At 38.5% G+C, this 20,776-nt stretch overlaps 2 protein-coding genes across 7 annotated transcripts in view; one reads left to right on the forward strand and one right to left on the reverse strand.

The window, feature by feature from the left end:
- epm2a (epilepsy, progressive myoclonus type 2A, Lafora disease (laforin)) overlaps positions 1-3,120 on the reverse strand; it is a 60,941-nt gene extending 57,821 nt beyond the window's left edge. Inside the window, exon 1 of the mRNA XM_012962766.3 lies at positions 3,037-3,120. Coding sequence (XP_012818220.1) covers positions 3,037-3,100 — 64 coding nt within the window. The 5' untranslated portion in view covers positions 3,101-3,120. The remainder of the gene's footprint in view (positions 1-3,036) is intronic.
- A 92-nt stretch (positions 3,121-3,212) lies between these two features.
- The window catches only part of birc6 (baculoviral IAP repeat containing 6), a 139,256-nt gene continuing 121,692 nt past the window's right edge, over positions 3,213-20,776 (forward strand). For all 6 annotated transcript variants that reach the window (XM_031902932.1, XM_012963792.3, XM_031902934.1 and 3 more), the window contains exons 1-9: positions 3,213-3,597; positions 9,875-10,056; positions 11,767-11,904; positions 12,676-12,869; positions 13,645-13,756; positions 17,170-17,252; positions 18,419-18,641; positions 19,042-19,202; positions 19,674-19,732. In XM_031902932.1, the coding sequence (XP_031758792.1) occupies positions 3,414-3,597; positions 9,875-10,056; positions 11,767-11,904; positions 12,676-12,869; positions 13,645-13,756; positions 17,170-17,252; positions 18,419-18,641; positions 19,042-19,202; positions 19,674-19,732 (1,336 nt within the window). In that variant the 5' untranslated portion in view covers positions 3,213-3,413. The remainder of the gene's footprint in view (positions 3,598-9,874; positions 10,057-11,766; positions 11,905-12,675; positions 12,870-13,644; positions 13,757-17,169; positions 17,253-18,418; positions 18,642-19,041; positions 19,203-19,673; positions 19,733-20,776) is intronic.

Consider the following 20,776-nt stretch of genomic DNA (forward strand, 5'->3'; position numbering starts at 1 on the left):
TACAAATTCAACATTTCAGACCCCTAGGGCTAAACTCCACAGGAGCTTTCGTCGGATGGTGTCGGATTGACAAAACTCATCCTACCAGTCGGATGTAGTTGCATTGGTCAAAATAAAATGGGACCAATACAAAAATCTGATGTGCATACTACATGAAAGGATTGCCTTTCGTCATGATGCGCTTGGCGGAAGCGAAAACTGCATGTTGCGTGTTCATCCAACGAGATAAAATCTGATCTCCATAGGCTGTAATGTAAAGTTGGATCAGATAAAGTCGGATGGTGTGTTTTGTTTCTACATCTACATCCGGCTGTCAATGTATTTTAATAAGAAAAAAAAGTTGGTCAGACACCATCAGAATTATCTCATCAGATTTTCTTGCATTGCATGGTGTTGCGTGCTTCTGCAAGACAAGATCAGATAAAATCTGACCCACCAAATCTGATCAAAATCTCCCATAGCCCTTAAAGAACAAGTGGAATGGACAATGTGGCAAGATTTTTTTTCTTTCTTCATTGCCATTTGGACTTACATTCCTAGCTTGCTGTTAAAAATTAGGTGTCAAAACAAGTTATTCTACTCAATTTTATTTGAATGCAATGCAATTATAATAAATTAACTGTTATAATAATTATAACAATTGGCAAGAAAATCACAACAACTGTGTGTAGGCAGCCATCTCATTGCATTGTGCCTGAGTCTGAGCTTTCAGAAAGAGCCAGCACTACACATTAAAACTGCTTTCAGATAACCTATTGTTTCTCCTACTCCCACGTAACTGGAGGAGTCATGGGTCGGACTTGAATTTGTTTTTTACTATATAGCTATTTTGATATCTAAAACTTTTATTGATACAGGTGTCAGGGAGCTGCTGTCTTGCTACCTTTCCATTGTTCTGCAGATGGGGGGGGGGAGGGTGTGATATCACTCCAACTTGCAGTGTAGCAGTAAAGTGTGACTGAGGTTTATCATAGCAAGTCACGTGACACATGACAAGATCATGGCTAGCCCTATGTGAGATTTCAAATTTAAATATAAAAAAAACTGTGCAGGATTCTGCTGGAGAAGCTCTATTAACATGCATTTAAAAAAAACATGTTTTCCTATCACAATATTCCTTCAAGAACCACTAGATGGCTGGTATTTTTCTTTGTACTTATCATAATGTAAATGAGCAACTCTGTTGCATTATGATTGTACCAATAGCAACTATTGTATCAATCTGCCCTTAATGAAACTCGGGGCTAAAACTCAGAAGGGCCAAAGTTAAGAAATGTATCAATTAAATTGGAACCGTTTCTAAAGTTGGTGACCCTCCACCAAGAGAGCTGCTCCAGGGTGATGCAAGAAGGGGAAAAGGAAGCCAAAAACAGAAAGCAACTAAAAAAAGTAGTTATTATATTAAAACATCTACTACTGAAAGCAAATTACTTATGTGCTGTACACGTAACAATGGCCCAGGCTACAGAGCAGACAACAATTTATGGCTTTTTTTCCCTGTTATATTGCTTTCCTAACATTCCCAGAGCTGTCAACCACCCCACCCCTCCTGTCATGAGGGATATAATGACCCACTTTAGGCCTTTCTGAGACCTTATTTCATGATTTGAAAATAATATAGTGTGATTAGGAATGTATGGTTGTTACAGAGTCTCTGTATGGTTATCACTATATAACCCATGCAAGTCAACTCACACTGTTTCTGCAGGAGTCACCCTATTTCACATCCAGTCATCCAGTCACCCAGAGCAATTAAAATACAAACCACTGAGTAGGCGTCTTGTATCCCCACGGGGCACAGCTGGGGACATCAAGCAACCACTGGTTATCAAGAGACACAAAGTATATAAAACAACTTGCTGTTTACTACTTGAAAAGAAAACATTATGTGGTGCCTAAAGCTGGCCATACATGCACCGATACTATCATACGAAACCTCGTTTCGTACGATATTCGGTGCGTGTATGGCATGTTGGCGAGTCGACCGATATCGCAGGAAGCTGCTGATATCGGACGACTCGCCGATCGGCCAGGTTAGAAAATTTTGATCGGGCGCCATAGAAGGCGCCTGACCAAAATCTGCCATCAGGGCTGAATCGGCAGAAGGAGGTAGAAATCCTATTGTTTCTACCTCCTTATCTGCTGTTTCAGCCCTGACGGTGTGTGGCGGATCTGATGATGTTTTGTGCGACCGATGGTCGCACGAAACATCGTCAGATCGCCACGTGTATGGCCAGCTTTAAACTAGGGTTGCCACCTTTGACTTTTAACAAACTGGACAAAAGGACATGATGACAATGTAAGGGGGTATAACTATGGTGTCAATGGGTGGATGAAAGTGTAACTTAGATTTTTATTGGTATTTTGTGCATAGTAATTATAACACGCATTCAATAGGTCAGTAGTAGTGTTGTAACGGTACAATTATGTGGATCAACTGAGTTGACCATATCTCAAAGGAAAGAGTTTTATCTAAGTTTCTGGTGAATGAAACCCACAAGGGCAAAATTAACTAAAATTGCATTGTGTGGTTCAAAACCACACAGGTAACACTTCTACTTTCAACCAAACCAGGTTTAAGGAGATGTAAACCCCCAATCACATTATTGGTAAATGTAATTCTAAGCAACTTCCCAACATCAGTGGTTTTAAAATGAACTATAAATGTAATTGCAATACTACATTATTTGTCTAGCCCTTTCAGCGCATTTGGTGTGAATCAACTTATCAGCAGTCAGCTCTCTTTCAGTTAAGACAAGTCTGTCAATCGGCTTGCTTCTTCCACATTGTTTCAGTCAGAACCACAAGTGCACAGAATAGCATGGACTGCAATCACATTTACAGATAAGGTTAGAACTACTGAAACGTTTTAATGAAGCTATATTAAAAAGTTTATCGTTATATCGAAATTGTTTTGCTTGTGAATTGAAAAGCTGCTTAAAAGTACGTGTCTTTCGATAAGTTAACATATACTGTTGAGCTACGTCCAATTTCAGCGACTAGTATAAGATTACCGTAAAATCTTACGCGTCTTACCAATAAAGTTATTTTGCGAACAAAAAAAGTTGTGATCTTTCCTCGCTTTCCTATTCGCAAACATGCACAAGCAAGAACCAACGTCACTAGCCCGCAGCTCCCGTCACTTCCGCCGCCTCCTCCCCTGTCCGTGCGGCTTCCTGGCCGCTACCCCGGATGGTGTTTAGCGGTAGTGGAACTGGTGCGGGTGCTGTTTTCCTGTCAGCCGACGCAGTGGCTGTGTGCGGGTCCCGCTCCTCTTCCTGTTCCACCTACCCCCGGTTTCTGGCTCCTCAGTCCTTCCTTGGAACTACCGTACACGGCTTTTCTCTTCCTTATTTACCATCCCGGCCTCCCCGCCCGGTGTCCCTCACGGAGGGGGGGACCAGCTGCCGAAGATGGCGGCGGGGGCCTCGGAGTGGCTGCTCCTAAGAGACGGCTGTTTTCGCTGCGACGAGCAGGGTGTGAGCAGCTTGTCCTACCACCCGTCTCTTAATGCGATCCTGGCTGTCACTAACCGGGGCAGCATTAAAGTGATCGACGGCACGTCAGGGGCCATTCTGCAGTCGTCAGCTGCACACGGTGAGTTCCAGTCCTTGTCATAGCGCTTCAGATGCGGCTTCTCTGCGCCTGTGACAGTGCAGCTCCTGACAGCCGGTGTTTCCGCTTTGCAAAGCTGAAGCTACTATACTGCAACATTGTAGCAGTGACAGATGTGCTTCTTTCAGTAAACACAATGCTTAAGACACGTATACATTATCGGTGATTAGTGACAACAGGGCCAGTTTTAGAGGGCATACAGGCTCCCACGATCCTATTTGCCTCTATCCTTCACCATTCTTGTTGCCCCCATGTAAAAAAACGTAAATACGTTTATAGAGCACACGTATGTAGCAAGGTAGTGGCCACCTGTTTGAGTGGGTTTGGTATGGAGGCTTTATTAAAACAAAAGTGAAAAATAGGCATTTATACCTAATCTACAGAAATGTGCTGGATCTATTGTAAATTATGTATGGTGCAGAGAATAACTATATGTAGCTGTGAATTTTAACATTAGTCAACTGACCTTAGTGTCAAGATTCCAATGAGGAAAAAGGCAAAGGTCACAGCAGCTTTTGTATAGTGTATTAAATCATATCATTTTCTATTTGTTTTCTTGGTATACATAGGAGGACATAGAGGATATGTTACAGAAGGGCTTTTGCTAAAAAAAAAAGAAAGATACACTGGCATAAAAAACAAGCATTAAAAGCCCATAATGCTAAGCATTTTTATGTTAAAACATAATTACAAACCATGCCTGGTCTCAGTGTAATGCGGCAGCCACAAGAGGACAAAGTATACAGCTGTATATAGGCCTTGAAAATCAATTTAACACCTTCACTAATTTTTGAAGATAATTCCTTTAAGCAAGGACCAAGGAAGAATGTTTGGGTCTAAACATCTGCATGTTCCCCCAGTGTATTAAGTGTGTTCTCTTCAGACATGATCATGGAACTTTAAGGCTTGACATCTACATTCAGTACCAATACTAATTATTATAGCCCCCACAAAGAAAAATGTATTTAGTTTAAATAGTTAAGCAGGGATGGTACAGTGACATTAAACCAAATATGCAAGTAATAGAAAAAGAAACCTTTGCGTATGAGTGTATTTTTACTCTGAGGAAGCTAATTAAAAAGTCACTCACATAATTAAAAAGAATGGCCCTCCATTAATATTTCATGTTCTACAAACTGAAATACTGTTATACCATGGTCACATGACTGTCATGGAGATTGAATTTGCAAGAGAACTAAATCGTTTGACTTATAATAAAGTTGAATAAACTGGTAAAGATGCTTAGTGTAGGCATAATGCAGTAACACCATGGTTGCTGCAAGAACAGAACCAAAAAAAAAAAAGAAAAGTCTTCGTTTACATCATTTTGACCTGGAAAATGTAGTCAGATGCCATCTGTGTGAGCCCTTGTTCAAAGGTATTAGCACACAGGCCAGTTTTGAATCACGCACATGTGAGCTGTGTTTTTTTTTTTTTCTTTTTATGTCTTTTGTAAATAGACATAAGATATGTAGGTGTAGGCATAGTTGATGTCTCGCAGAAACTTTAGTGAAAAATCAGCCATAATATCTTCCTGTGTTTGGGTCAGTAGAGGTTAGTGATTTCTGTTGACCATGTGGCATACATAGATAAAAAGTATTAAGCGAGTAGCATCATGATTTGGGAGAATCTATTTTAGTCTGAAGCAAGGTTAAAATGTTATCTTTCAGCAACACTGGAGAAATAATGTCATGCAATGGCTCCATCAAAGCCCTAATTTCACATTTGAGAATCTCTGTACTGCAGGGTTCACCCTTTTTACCTGCGAGACACATTCAAATATAGAAAGAGTTGGGGAGCAACATCAGCATGTGAGGTGCCACAAAAAGGCTATAATTGGCTATTTGGTAGCTTCCTTGTGGATTTGCAGCCTATAAGAGGCTCTGTTTGGCAGTACAACTATTTTTTATTAAACCAAAACTTGCCCCCAAGCCAGGAATTCAAAAAGAAGCACCTGCTTTGAGGCTATTGGAAGCAACATGCAAGGGGTTAGTGAGTTACATGTTGCTCGCAAGCCACTGGTTGGCGATCACTGCTGTACTGTTCCAGTCCACACAAAGAACATTTCAGTGTAGAACGTGTTATTGAGTAAAATAAGAGAATTGGTCAAGGGTCTAAATATATTTTGAAGTATGTAACATTTGTTCTAAGCAGCTATTTGGGTTTAGTTTATGTGATCTTTTTTTTTTTTTTTTTTCTGGATATTCTTTTTAAATGAGAAAAAGCAGAAATGGCTTAAGTAAAAAACTTTCTTCTGTAATTAGGGCTATTGTAATTTCTCAAGAAAGGGTGATACTACTCCAGACTTTAGCGAGTACTGGGTGCACGATCAATAGATGGGTCATTATATAAAAAAATATATAAGGGGATCAGATAATTTCTCTGCTTTATTTACCAGTAGTTCCTTCCAGCAGACACAAGGGCACCCATTCTGATTAGAAAGAAAGAGGTTCCATCTTAATATTCAGGAAGGATTTAAATAGTGAGAGCTGGGAAGTTGTGGACTTCTCTCCCTGAATCAATCATAATGGATCTCCATCTTGGATTCAAATAGGAATCCCCCCCCTCCTTCCCATGTGGCAAATTGGAGAGGCTTCATATGTATTGGATATGGTCTTTGTTTTGAGTCTGTGGGCTTTGTACAAAGTAGTCTGGGCTATTGTAAAAGCACCATCGGCATTGTGAGAATATGTAGTGGACAGTTAAATCAAAAGTATTCTACCATGCTAAAAGAGTACAGGTATGGGACCTGTTATCCAGAATGCTTGGGACCTGAGGTTTTCCAGATAAGGGATCTTTCTGTAATTTGGATCTCCATAACTTAAAGGAACCGTAACACCAAAAAATGAAAGTGTATGAAAGAAATTCCAATATAATGTACTGCCGCCCTGCACTGGTACAACTGGTGTTTTGCCTCAGAAACACTACTATGGTTTATATAAAGAATGCAGCTATGTAGCCATGGGGGCAGCCATTCAAAGGAGAAAAGGCACAGGCACTTAGCAGATAACAGATAAAACACATAAAACACTATTGTATTCTACAGAGCTTATCAGTTATCTGCTATGTAACCTGTGCCTTTTCTCTTTTTTCCAGCTTGAATGGCTGCCCCCATGGCTACACACCAGCTTATTATATATAAACTATAGTAGAGTTACTGTGGCAAACACACAACTTTTACCAGTGCAGGGCAACAGTACATTATATTTCATTTACTTTAAAACTCTTTAATTTTTTGGTGTTACTGTTCCTTTAAGTCTGCAAAAAATCATTCAAATATTGAAAAAACCCAATAGTTTTGATTAATTATATCTTAGTTGGGATCAAGTACAAGGTTCTGTTTTATAATTAAGACAAAAAAGAAATCATTTTTAAAAATTAGAAATATTTGCTTATAATGGAGTCTATGGGAGATGGCCTTTCTGTAATTCAGAACTTTCTGGATAATGGGTTTCCAGATAAGGGATCCCATAACTGTATAAGGATAGTAAGGGTGTGTGACAACTCCCAGCAAAGTATTGAGCAAGTAAATGCTTTAAAGTGGTCACATTCTGTAGTTGGACGATTTGCATTTTTTGATTGCAGATAGCTGGTATTTAAAAATGGGCATTAGCGATGATTGTTTTCCACATTAAGAATGTGTGGTTTGTTAGTCCATATTTAATACTACGTTTTAATAAGCCCAGTTAAATATTTATGATGCTATTTTTCTGTGGTTTAAATTTAGCCCTCTGTCATAGTTTTAATGGTATATCTTGTTATAGATTGTAAGAAACATAAGCAAGAGTTGTTTTTTTGGGGGTTCAGGTCCCTTCATTGTGGGCCCCCCCTTTTAACATAACAAGGTTACAGATATATGAATATATAGCTGTAAAAGTTACTCTTGTAGGGATACACTAACTAACTGGTATTCATATTGGTGTCTCTCCCTTTCTCTACTTTGAGCGTCTCTAGGGGGGCCAGACCAGTTTGGAAATTACTGACCTAGTGAGTGATCCAAACTGCTTAGAGGTTAATTTTGGCCCTATTTGACTGAACATGTCCAAATCTACGCTATATAAGTTATGATTGAGTCAATATCAATGTAAGAAAACTTAAAGGAGAAGGAAAGGCATTTTGGCATTTTATTGCCAATAGATTAGCCACAATAGTGCAAGCTAGAACGCTATATTTATTCTTTAGAAAGCTTTATCATACCTGAGTTAACAGCGCTAGAAGTGCCTGGTCTCGGTTACTTCCGAGCTGCTGGTAGCTCAGAGTACAGCAGAAAAGGAAGGGGGAGAGAGGAGCACGAAGTCTGACACAGAACAGGTGTACACATAGCCCTTTCTGATAGAGCTTACTTTTTTCAGTTTTTACCCTTTCTTCTCCTTTAAAGGCATGATAGCATCCAATAAATAACCCCTGAAAAAGTCAAATATTTAGTGTTTAAAAATATGCTTAACATTCATTAGTAAAGACATTTTAAGTGCATTACTATGTTCTACTTTCTATTAGACATAGCATTCTAAATATCTTTAACGGCATGATAAGTTGTCCTATTTTAAATCACCCGTAATTATTCAGCAGCCTGTGAAACTTGTTGGCACCATATGAATCCCTACCTTTTCTGCAAATATTTGTAATTTAGCTGTACAGTGCTTATTCACAGGAAGTGAAAAGGATGTGGAGGGGTTGTTTATACAGATCTCCTTTGTAACTATTTGAATACAATTCCAAGTTTACAGAGGGAAGCAAAGGGGAGAGTTCAAAGAAAAAAAAATGTAATGCTTTAAAATAGCAAAAACTATGTTTAGCAAAGGTGTATATAGGTGTACATTCCCGTGTGTAAATTTTATGCATTAAAACCTTAGATTTGAAGCTCTACTTAAACAGGGAATGATATGAATCAAATGTTTACAGTTAAAAAGATGTAATGGTAAAGGCATTTTAAAATCATGGATTTGTTCTTAATAATGCTTTCACCAGCCTATAACAAGCCACAAAGGCATTTGATCAGACTAGAACTTCAGTGGCACAATTATAATGTCCCTGAATAAAAAAATGGCTTTGTTACACAGATGAGTGAAATAAAATTTACTGACATGAGAAAATTGTATAAAAATGGAATAAAACCTTATTCAAAAAATGGCATTATGGATCAAAAATGATGCTGCCATTGTCACTGTTGGATTTCCCCAAGGGCACAACAGCAGCTTGTACACTTGGGCAGGATGTAAGAACTACATAATATGATGAGCTGGTATTAAAAACAAAAAATGGTAAAATCTGAATTAGACCATATTCTATAAATTTACTATATGTATTTATTAGATGTCCGATAACTTGAAGTAGCTGAGCGCATAGATATCGGACTGATAATGCTTCTAATCATTCATTGTTAGCACCTTTTAGAATTTACGTCATATTCAGTTATAAACAAATAATGTGTGAGTAAATGTAATATTGTTAGCTGAACCTGTTTAAGACAGTGGCGTGCATAGCAGTTCTATGTACTTTCTCACCCTGGCAATTAATATCTCCACAGGCAGGAGATAAAATGCTGGTAATCACTCTCCTTTGATGCATGGGTGCACATGCATGTCAAGTGCTTGTCTTTTGGAAATGTCAGCTTTACCCAGCATCAGTCACCTGATACATGGGTGCACACATAATTCCAGATGATTGTGGTTTAAAGGAGCAATAACACCAAAAATGACAATGTTTTTAAGTAGTTTTAATATAATATACTGTTGCCCTGTCCTAGTTAAACTTGTCTGTTTGCTTCAGAAAGACTACTACTAATGCAGGGAAATGCAATTGAATGCTCATGAGTACAACCAGGTAGAATATAATGGAATCGATTAGAGAATACTTTTAGGTGCACTAAAACCTGCATCTCAAATGCGCATCAAACGCATATAAAAACGCTTGTGAGTACGAGCCCTTTAGGCGATCAATGGGTTAACCATATCACTGCAAACAGAAGCTTGTTAAAATGTTAGTACAGAATGGAATACACTACCAGCTCCAGGAGTGAGTCACTATATATTCGTCTATTCTCTGGCACATGTGCCATGTTTACCATGTGTAATGATATAAAAGAAACTCGCACTCATTTTTAATTAACTGCTCCAAATTATGGAAGGATCCAACATGCAGAGAACCTGTGTTTTTTTTCCTAAACTAGCACACTCTGTATCTTACTGTGCTTAATTCTTCATTCATACTATTTAACGTTTCTTATTCTGTTTTTTTTTTTTCTTTTTTTTTTTTACAGTGAAACCTGGTGGTCGAGTGAGATGTCAGTATTTCCCAACAGTGGATAAAGTTATTTTTGTAGATGATTATGCAGTGGGCTGTAGAAAAGATCTAAATGGAATTTTATTGCTAGAGACAGCACTTCAAACCCCAGTTTCCAAACCAGATGATGTGATCCAGCTTGAGTTGCCTGTTACGGAGGTGAGTAATCTATCAGATACTGTATCTATGCATAAGCCTCTGCTTGGTATAGATAGGATGCACATATGTATTGAAGGATAAATGATTTTGTATACTAGCTTTCTCAGCAGTCAGTTTTGATCCAGGGGCCACCTGCCTAATTTGAAAGGTGACAGAAGGCTAATTTTGCTTTTTAGACCGTCAGATTCTCCAAAGCTGTCAAGGGTTTTGGTGTTTTCTCAACGGGCTAGATGGTCTCATCATTATTGTAAAGCTGTGATTATTTGGTTTAATCAGAAACAACACCGGTAAATTTAGTCTATAGTACTGTACTGTTGGGTAAACAAATACAGTTGCAGGCTGGCACCAATCTGAACCACTTAAGGTGGCCATACACCTTAAGATCCACTCGCTTGCCGATGTCGCCAAGCGAGAGGATCTTCTCCCGATATCCCCCACCTATGTGTGGTCGATATCTGGCCCCAGGGCCAAACGATCGAATTGTAACGATGAGTATAGGAAAAGCCAGTCCGGGGACCGCATCAATGAGCCGATGCGGTCCCCGATCCGACTAGATTTTTAAACCTGCCCTATCGAGATCTGGCCAATTTCAGGCCAGATATCGGTCGGGCAGTCCCGTCAGTAGTGCCCATACACGGGCCGATTAGCTGCCTAATCGGTCTAAGGGACCGATATCGCCAGCTAGAATCGGCCCGTGTATGGGCACTTTTAGTTGAAGCTAGGAGCCTTAAGTTATTTGTGTTTTGTTTTATATCCATAATGTAAAATAAATTTGATCCTTTATAATAGTGTTCCCCAACCAGTGGCTCGTGAGCAACATGTTGCTTGCCATGGCCTCAAAGCACATGCTCATTTTTGAATTTCTGGAAAGGAAGCAAGTTTTGGTTGCATAAAAGTATAGTGCCAAACGGAGCCCTCTGTAGGCCCACATAGGGGCAGTTATAGCTCTTATTGGCACCCCCAGCCGGGAAAACCTTTCTGACTTTGATCCTTCTGTGCATGATTTTTGAAGCCTCCCATAGGACACAGTTGGCACTCTGCATCTCCAACCTGGCCCAAGGAAAGTCACGATACCTAAGCTTGAATGAATCCGAAACTTTCGTACTCATCGTGACAATACGATTTTGTCGCACAAATGTACGAAAAAGTTGCACAAAGTACGAAAAAATTGCAGAAAATATGAACAGTATGAACCAATACAATTTTTTTTTATTCTGACTCAATCGTACTTTGATAAATGTGCCCCAAAGTGTTTACAGCTATGCTAATTCTTGGAAATAATACTGTGGTGCCTGATCCCTTTGTCTAGTATGGGGTAAGCTCCCCAGCCAAAATCTTTGTGTGTGTGGTCTCCATTTCCTAATCTACCCGGATTGTTGCCAGCCTGCCACATTGTTTGTTTGCACTTTTTGTGTGATAGGTACCCTTTAAACTGGCCGTACACAGGCTGGTTAAAGCTGCTGACTCTGTCTCTCCATACTAAGACAGCAGCTTATTGGCCTATGTATAAGACCTTTCCAACCAATTCCCAGAATTGGGCCGATGTGTATCGGGCCACCCCTGACAGGTCCTACATAGGCCCCATAATGATTTGATTGTTGGACTAGGTTATGATGACGTTGCCAAAAATTCAGATATTAAAAGTTTATATTGTTTGCTTCTATTCCACATGCAGAGATGAAGTAGGCTTGTATATTTTTTATTCTTTAGGCACAACAGCTGTTGTCTGCTTGCCTGAAGAAGATTGATGTTTCTAGTGCCGAAGGCTATGACTTGTTTATCATGCAGCTAAAAGATGGCTTTAAAAATACCTCACACGAGACTGCAGGAAATCACAAAGTTGCTAAGGTGAGTATATCCATTTGTTTTCTGTTGTGTACTAATGATTAATTTTCTAATACATTTGCTTGTTCAGCTCCTATGTATAAAAAGGGAATGCCCACCCAGAGAATCATTTTTCTTTTAAATAAAAAAAAAAAACATTTCCAATTTATGTTAAAAGTTGTCACTGATTTTATAGTTATTTGTAAAGCAAGTTTACAATTAAAAACAGTCTGTCTTATTGTTTCCTCCTCACAAACCACTGCAGAAAAGAATAACAAAAGGGCAGTTCACCCTACAACAGCCAGATTTTGGCTCGGAACATAAGGAACGATATGTTTGCTGATGAAAAAAATATTAGGGGTTACATTAGCTGTAGTTAGATGTAGACTGTTGTAATTTGCATTTGGTCTTTCTTTTCTTTTGTTTTCTTTAAAAGTCTTGAATTATCTACTCTTCTTTAGATTAGTGCTGCACTGAGTAGGCCAAGAAACAGCCCAGTGTAGCACTAGCCTCAAAGAATATAATCAAATTTATCCTAGAAATCAGGCAATGGTTTAAATGGCAGAAGGTATGAGAGCGCTTGACTTTGTAGTCTGTTTATTCTGCTTTCTGTAGCCAAGGTCGGTCATCAGATTTAAAAGTTCATGCTGGAAAGATGATGAACAGAGAGGCAATATTTTAGAAACCATTAAGACTGGCAATGTAGACATTATACTGTAATTATAAGGTAAACTGCTTTTCCTGAATGTGTTTTTTTGCTTTTAATAAAATGAAAAACCTATTTTTATATTGTAGTGGGCAACCGTGACATTTCATCTTCCTCATAACGTGTTGAAGTCTCTGATGAGTGCAATTGTAAATGAGCTAAAGAAGATCAATCAAAACATCGCCGCACTACCCGTAGCCTCATCTGTGATGGATAGATTATCTTATCTGTTACCAAGTGCTAGACCGGAGCTAGGAGTTGGTCCTGGTCGTTCTGTAGATCGGTATGTTAGATGTTTGTATGGGTGTGTTATATTTGCATTCTGAGGCTATGTAAAAGGGGGAAATTAACTTAATTAACTTTTAATGAGTTACAGCCAGCCACATTAAGACAATTTGCTTTAGTCTTCATTTTTCATTTTGCTCAGTTTTATTTTTAATATAAAGAAGCGTAGCTCACATTAATGGGGACCTGTCACCCATACATAAAAAGCTGAATAGTAAAATCCCTTTTCAAATTAAACATAAAACCAAAATTATTTTTGTTAACATTTTTATATCTTTTATAAACTAATTTAAAAATCTCAGCTGTCAATCTTATTTGCCTTCCAATCCTCTGGACACAACAGTTGCTTTTACTTTCGTGTCACTGCATTGCTTGCATGCCGCTGGCCTTCTTACTGTCTATAATTGCTGCCTGTGCATGGGCTTTAGGTCCCCCACTCTGGTGCAAACAATAGATTTTTGAATGACTCTAAGCTTGCATGATCCCAGGAAAGCTGATCATACAAGAAGACCATTTGAAAGGTTATTTAGTAAAAAGTATAACGTGGTAGGTATAACAATCTATAACATGAGTCTAGTTAATTGTGAACTTTTTCTTTAAACTGCTAACTTGATTCTTAGTTTACTGATCTTAGCTGTCTCTGCCAAGCTTCTTCTGCCAGCTTTTGCACACGACTTTTGAAATCCCATTTGAAGCAGTGTTCTCTGCAAAGAAAAGTAATCACTCCTACTATGTGTATATGTATTTTTATACAATAATTTATATTTTCCTAGGTCCTTGATGTATAGTGAAGCAAACAGAAGGGAGACTTTTACATCGTGGCCTCATGTGGGATATAAATGGGCCCAGCCTGACCCAATGGCTCAAGCAGGATTTTATCATCAGGTGAGGTAGATTATTTTGAATTCAGGAAACACTGCTATTTATTGCTCTACTAAACTTTTATAACTGAATATCTTCATATACCAAAATACAGTGTGTACATGCTTTGTGTAGGGTGCAGGCATTTGGATTGGTGGTACTCATAGTTTAACAAACGTATAGCTTGGATATGTCCCAAGAGATTTGTCATATGTACTTGAATGTGATTTCAAAATATACTCTGTAATGTGAAACTATGGGCATAATGAGATAACTATAACCTTTAAGCAGCAAGTCACTCAAGTTTTTAACCATTCTTTTGTGCTGGATCTTAGGTGCTTATATGCAGTGCATACCTTTAGTTCTCATTTTGCTAGAAGTTATGTAAAATAGGTTGTGGGGTGATTTTACAAAATATTTATTTTATGTGGCAATGCTTTTGTTCCTGCATTTAAATGAATGTAGAAATATTTGGCTTACATAGTTACTGCCGTATGCTTACTTTTATACCACTACATTTCAACACGCTATAGTATATATAAAACTATATATATAACACTACATAGTGTTAAAATTGCTAAAAGTAATCTGATACCTGATTTCCATGTGCAAATTATGGTAAGCAAGGGTTACAAAGACAGTAAATTTGTGTGACCAAAAGTCACTTGATTTTATAGGGGAACTATCATAAAAATTAAATGGTCTAAATGGACAGATATGATGAAAATAAGAATATTCTCAAATACACTGCTCAAAAAAATAAAGGGAACACTTAAAGGACAATGAAAGGTTAATATAAATTAAAAGTAATTTTAAAGGCATTCTTTTTAAGTACTTACTGCATATCTAAATTCCCAGATCCCTGCTTGTTTCTCTGAGATATGGTGCTGGCAGCCTACAGCAGTGTGAAGACTACAGTGACATCACTGAAATCTCTCTGTCCTTCCTGTAGGCTGCCAGCGGCAGCCTTCCTCTTCTCTGAGCATGTGTGTAACTTGATCCATGAAACACATGTGCAGTATGAAGCAAGGAGGGAAAGGAAGGGAGAATACCTTTTTAGAGATGGCTGCCTGTTCTAGAAAATGTGACGTAAGTGTGACTGAGTAAATATTTAATTAGGTGAGCCAAAAGTGTGGCATTTTTACTAAACAATAGGAGGACTATTGGGCAGTATGGTTTTTAAATTTTGACTTGCATTCTCCTTTAAACAACACAATGTAACTCCAAGTCAATCACACTTCTGTTAAATCAAACTGTCCACTTAGGTAGCAACACTGACAATCAATTTCACATGCTGTTGTGGAAATGGAATAGACAACAGGTAAAAAATGAAAGGCAATTAGCAAGACATCCCCAATAAAGGAGTGGTTCTGCAGGTGGTGACCACAGACCACTTCTCAGTTCCTATGCTTTCTGGCTGATGTTTTGGTCACTTTTGAATGCTGGCAATGCTTTCTCTCTAGTGGTAGAATGAGACAGAGTCTAAAACCCACACAAATGGCTCAGGTAGTGCAGCTAATCCAGGATAGCACATCAATGCGAGCTGTGGCATGAAGGTTTGCTGCGTCTGTCAGTGTAGTGTCCAGAGCATGGAGGCACTACCAGGAGACAGGCCAGTACATCAGGAGACATGGAGGAGGCCGTAGGAGGGCAAAAACCCAGCAGCAGGACCGCTACCTCCGCCTTTGTGCAAGGAGGAACAGGAGGAGCACTGCCAGAGCCCTGCAAAATTACCTTCAGCGGGCCACAAATGTGCATGTGTCTGCTCAAACAGTCAGAAACAGACTCCATGAGGGTGGTATGAGGGCCCGATGTACACAGGTGGGGGTTGTGCTTACGGCCCAACACCATGCAGGACGTTTGGCATTTGCCAGAGAACACCAAGATTGGCAAATTCGCCACTGGCGCCCTGTGCTCTTCACAGATGAAAGCAGGTTCATACTGAGCACATGTGACAGAGTCTGGAGACACCGTGGAGAACGTTCTGCTGCCTGTAACATCCTCCAGCATGACCGGTTTGGCAGTGGGTCAGTAATGGTGTGGGGTGGCATTTCTTTGGGGGGCCGCACAGCCCTCCATGTGCTCGCCAGAGGTAGCCTGACTGCCATTAGGTACCGAGATGAGATCCTCAGACCCCTTGTGAGATCATATGCTGGTGCGGTTGGCCCTGGGTTCCTCCTAATGCAAGGCAATGCTAGACCTCATGTGGCTAGAGTGTGTCAGCAGTTCCTGCAAGACGGAGGCATTGATGCTATGGACTGGCCCGCCTGTTCCTCAGACCTGAATCCAATTGAGCACATCTGGGACATCATGTCTCGCTCCATCCACCAACGCCACGTTGCACCACAGACTGTCCAGGAGTTGGTGGATGCTTTATTCCAGGTCTGGGAGGAGATCCCTCAGGAGACCATCCGCCACCTCATCAGGTGCATGCCCAGGCATTGTAGGGAGGTCACCTGGAAGCCACACACACTACTGAGCCTAACTTTGACTTGTTTTAAGGACATTATATCAAAGTTGGACCAGATTGTAGTGTTGTTTTCCACTTTAATTTTGAGTGTGACTCCAAATCCAGACCTCCATGGGTTGATAAATTTGATATCCGTTGATAATTTTTGTGTGATTTTGTTGTCAGCACATTCAACTATGTAAAGAACGAATTATTTAATAAGAATATTTCACTCATTCAGATCTAGGATGTCTTATTTTTGTGTTCCCTTTATTTTTTGAGCAGTGTATATTTGTTTACCAAAAATACTTACTTTTAAAGTAAAAAATATTACATACTGTTAGGATCAAATTAATTTGAGCTAGCCTGAGGCCTGTTAAGAGAAAGGCAGCTCTGACTGGGAGCACAATGATAAATGGAATATTTTATTATTTTAGAGAATTGAATAACTCAGTGCAATTATGCTTTTTTACAAATTATTAATTTCACAATAGTTCCCCTTTAAGGGTTCTGATTAAGTTTGGGTGAATCCTGAATTGTATTCTGTGCATCCTTGATTATTTTGAAGTTTTATTACAGTTTAAGGATGGAAATGTTGTAAAAGTATAATAAACACAATTGCATGTATGGTTAACTGATTTACTTTTATTTAATTCTATTAAATGTAATTATGGGACAGGCATTTTCCAGAAGTGAAGCCATTGCCTATATATTTAAGGTAGAGACATATATAAGGCTTAGTGTGAGAAATATAATTTGCCAATAGGTTGCACATATCATTAATTGAACCCTGAAGCAATGTAAAGTTATATATTTCCATTAAAATCATTTGTGGCAAGAAAAGTTTTGGTATGCCAACATTTCCCTCTTCCATACTGTATGTGTTTGCCCTTGTAAATATTGCATGCTTTTATACTTCAGTTACAGTGGATTCTCTGCATTCCAAATATTTTAAATTATAGTAATCTTATTCCCCCCATCTTTCTAGCCGGCTTCTTCAGGAGATGACCGGGCCATGTGCTTCACTTGTAGTGTATGCTTAGTGTGCTGGGAACCTACTGATGAACCATGGTAAGTAGTTACAGTGTACGTATGTTATTGATTCACTCTTAGAAGTCTAGTGATAAATTATCACTTGATTAAGAGAGTACAAAATGGCTAAATATTTGTATTTTATACAAATGTGCAGATTATTAGCAAGTAAAGTTCTACTATCATTTCTTCTTCTATTGTTGTGCTCTTGAATTGTTCTGCTTATTTCTGGTTGCTTGAGTACGTAGCTCAGGTTGATTCTGAGGCCAGATTATTTATTTTTTTAATAAATTCTGTTAAGTCTTTGTCTCATTGGTGTTCTAGTCTGTCACTAAATCAGCAGCCTGGTTGCTAGCTCACTGACAACCATACATTGTTTTTTCAAACTGGAGAATTAAAAAAAATAAAACTTTAAAAGGTCACCAATTTTTACTTACTGAGAAAAAACTGGGGAAAGAATGTCAAATCATAGTGGACCACCCCTGCCCTGCTGCTTTTTTTTTTTTACAGCTGCGGGTAAACAACACAGTATTGCAGAGTGCAGGTTGTGTGGCTCAGGAGGGAAGCCTCAGCAAGGCATGTGTCTTATATGCATGACCCTAATTTTGTAGGCAATTATGAATAATATGTGGTGCTGGTTTCCCTTTGGGCCAAACATTAACCCTATCTGTTAAAATAGCCCCTTTATTGGAGCTCCCTATAGATCCTATCACTTCTCTGTCCTTGTTTAAAATGAGGGGTGGGCATGTCCTAACAGTCTCTACCAGAAACACAGTAGGAAGGGGAGAGCCAATCACAGCCCATAGCTCACACAAGCAGAGACAGGCTTCAGTTCCCTTTCAGGTCAGCCTAGCTGCTGATTGGTTCTTATGCCACAGTGCAAAGTACTGAGAGTCGCCAGCTCCCCTGCACATCCAGAGAATTCAGCCAGCAGGAAGTGGAACAGATGGGTGCGACTAATGGGTTTTTTGTGCAATTTCTCAATAAATCAGTCCGAAACACAACTTTTTTTAAGCACAATCCTTCTATATCTAGAGGAGTATAATTCACTGGTACAGTCATCATTTTTATAGGATATGTCTCCTTTAAATTACATGCTGCCATAAGTAATACACTTAATATTCTCTAGATTAAAGAAAAAAAAATCTACACTTAATATTCTCTAGATTAAAGAAAAAAAATCTTTATAATTAATTTTCTTTCAGGTCGGAGCATGAAAGACATTCCCCAATCTGCCCCTTTGTCAAAGGTGAACACACACAGAATGTACCCCTTTCCGTAACACTAGCAACATGTCCAGCACAGTTCCCTTTCGCAGATGGCACAGATAGGATATCCTGTTTTGGGGTTGGAAATTGTCCGCATTTTTTAGCTGCTGCAACAAAAAGAGGGAAGATATGTGTATGGGATGTTTCTAAACTCATGAAGGTAAGCACTTTTGCTGCAGTTCTCTTTAATCAGATATTGTTCCCTTTGGATTCAAGTTGTATTGGCTTTCCAGTAACATAGTGATTAAATTAATTTGAAAGGCTCATCAGTTTAGGTTCAAGTTTTAAAATAAGCACATTTTAATTTTATTCGTTTTAAATTAACCTTAAATCCACATCTCATTGTGATGGTATGCATGTATTATGTACAGATTATTGTCTAAAGTGGGAGCTGTCATATACCAATAAATAATAAATTACAAGCAAGTAATTCTAACAGTTGTGCTGCTTGTTCCTTGCACTACACGTAATGTACTTTAATAAACACAAACTAGTCATTACTTTACAAGAAAAGTATTTTAATTTATGTTGCTACATTTAATTTTTTTTCTCTATTTAAGGTGCACTTAAAATTTGAGGTAAATGCATATGACCCTGCAATAGTACAATTGTTGGTACTATCTGGAGACCCTAATTCTGCTGTAGAAGCTAGAAGGCCAACACTGGCATGGCTTGAGGATTCATCCAGCTGTTCTGATATCCCGAAATTAGAAGGTGACAGGTAGATCTCTCCATTTTTCTGAAATCAATGCACCAAACATACTTTCACTGGTTTCTTTAACTGTTTGCTTTTTTATAACTGATAGAAATGTTGGGCATAATATTTGACTTTCTAGTAAAAACCCATTTTTATCCCTACTAGTATAAAAAACTTTGTACTGTAAATGGAGCTGTAAACAGTAACAATATTAAACTTTTATATGTGTATGAAGCTTGTATGTATCTATAAAATTTAAATTTGTTAACCTTCAGAATTTTCACATTTTCATGATTTTTTTTGTTTGAGTAGTCTGATGCCTGATGTAAATAATGTCCACTTAATTCCCCCCCTCTTTTGTTTATCCTAGTTGTTTAAGGATTTACAATTATAAAAGCAAACCCAGGAGCCTATAATAAAGCAAACAATATTTGGCTATTTGTATTATGATAATATAAAGAAAGCTTTTAAAAGCCTTTTTTTCCCCCCTACCAGTGATGACTTACTGGATTATTCAGATAGTGAAGAACGTTCTAGGTCTGACTCTGTGACTGGTAAGTGTACACTTCTGTTTTTTTTCTGGTAAAACAAAAAAAATAAATTAAAGTCTGGGAGCACTGACCCCATGTCTATTATTACTAATTTTAAACCCCAGGGTTGTGTTTCTTTCAAAGACATATATTCACAGGTTACTTGGTTGCAGATCTCGGCCTCACCTTTTTACCTGCAACCTAAGGAGGAGGGTGGGGCAATTTGGTGCTCTTCTTTAGGGAGCAAAGTGCCCCGGTCTTGTTAGCTTTTTTTTTTTTTGGCTGGTCACTGGGGGTGCCAAACAGAACGGAACAACAGATTGTGGGTAAAAAAAACACGGTAATTTTTTTTTTTTTTCAAGTTTTGTGCATTGCGATGCATCCATAACAGAGCCTTAATGCCTGTAAGTTTTGTGTATTTGTTTATGCAACAGATTGCAATAATCTAATATTGGCTATATCGGATATGTCAGTTCTAAGGGATTAAGTGAAATTATGATGAGTAGATTCTGTAGACAATATGAGTGGAGAATAGTTTAGATCCTTGCTCTGATCTTTCAAGTTATAGTCACTATGCTAATTCAAAATATGTAGTTTAGATATTGGCAAAAAATATATCATTACTGGGGCTAAACTGGTAATACAGCCTGTAGCTTGCTCTAGTGTACTGGAAGATGCAGTAACCTCAGTGCTATAGCTTGTACTCCAGTTACCACTTGTGCTTCTGGTGATTATGAATGTTACCCTATTGCCAAGAATATCTATAGAAGCATAGCGCTTATTAAATAATTAATTTTCCATGCTGGAAAAAAATCATTAGGAATTTACTATAGTAGCGGCAGTTTAAAATAGAAATGCCCTTTTTACAATCTGCTTAAAAAAAACAAGACAAAAAACAAACAACAAGAACAAAAAATAAATAAATAAACCTCCAGAAACCCATTATCCAGAAAGTTCCGAATTACGGAAAGGCCATCTCCCATACGACTCCATTTTAATCAAATAATTCACATTTCGAAAATGGCTTCCTTTTTCTCTGTAATAATAAAACAGTACCTTGTACTTGAT

This window comes from Xenopus tropicalis, chromosome 5 (genome assembly GCF_000004195.4).
Source record: "Xenopus tropicalis strain Nigerian chromosome 5, UCB_Xtro_10.0, whole genome shotgun sequence".
Taxonomy (NCBI): domain Eukaryota; kingdom Metazoa; phylum Chordata; class Amphibia; order Anura; family Pipidae; genus Xenopus; species Xenopus tropicalis.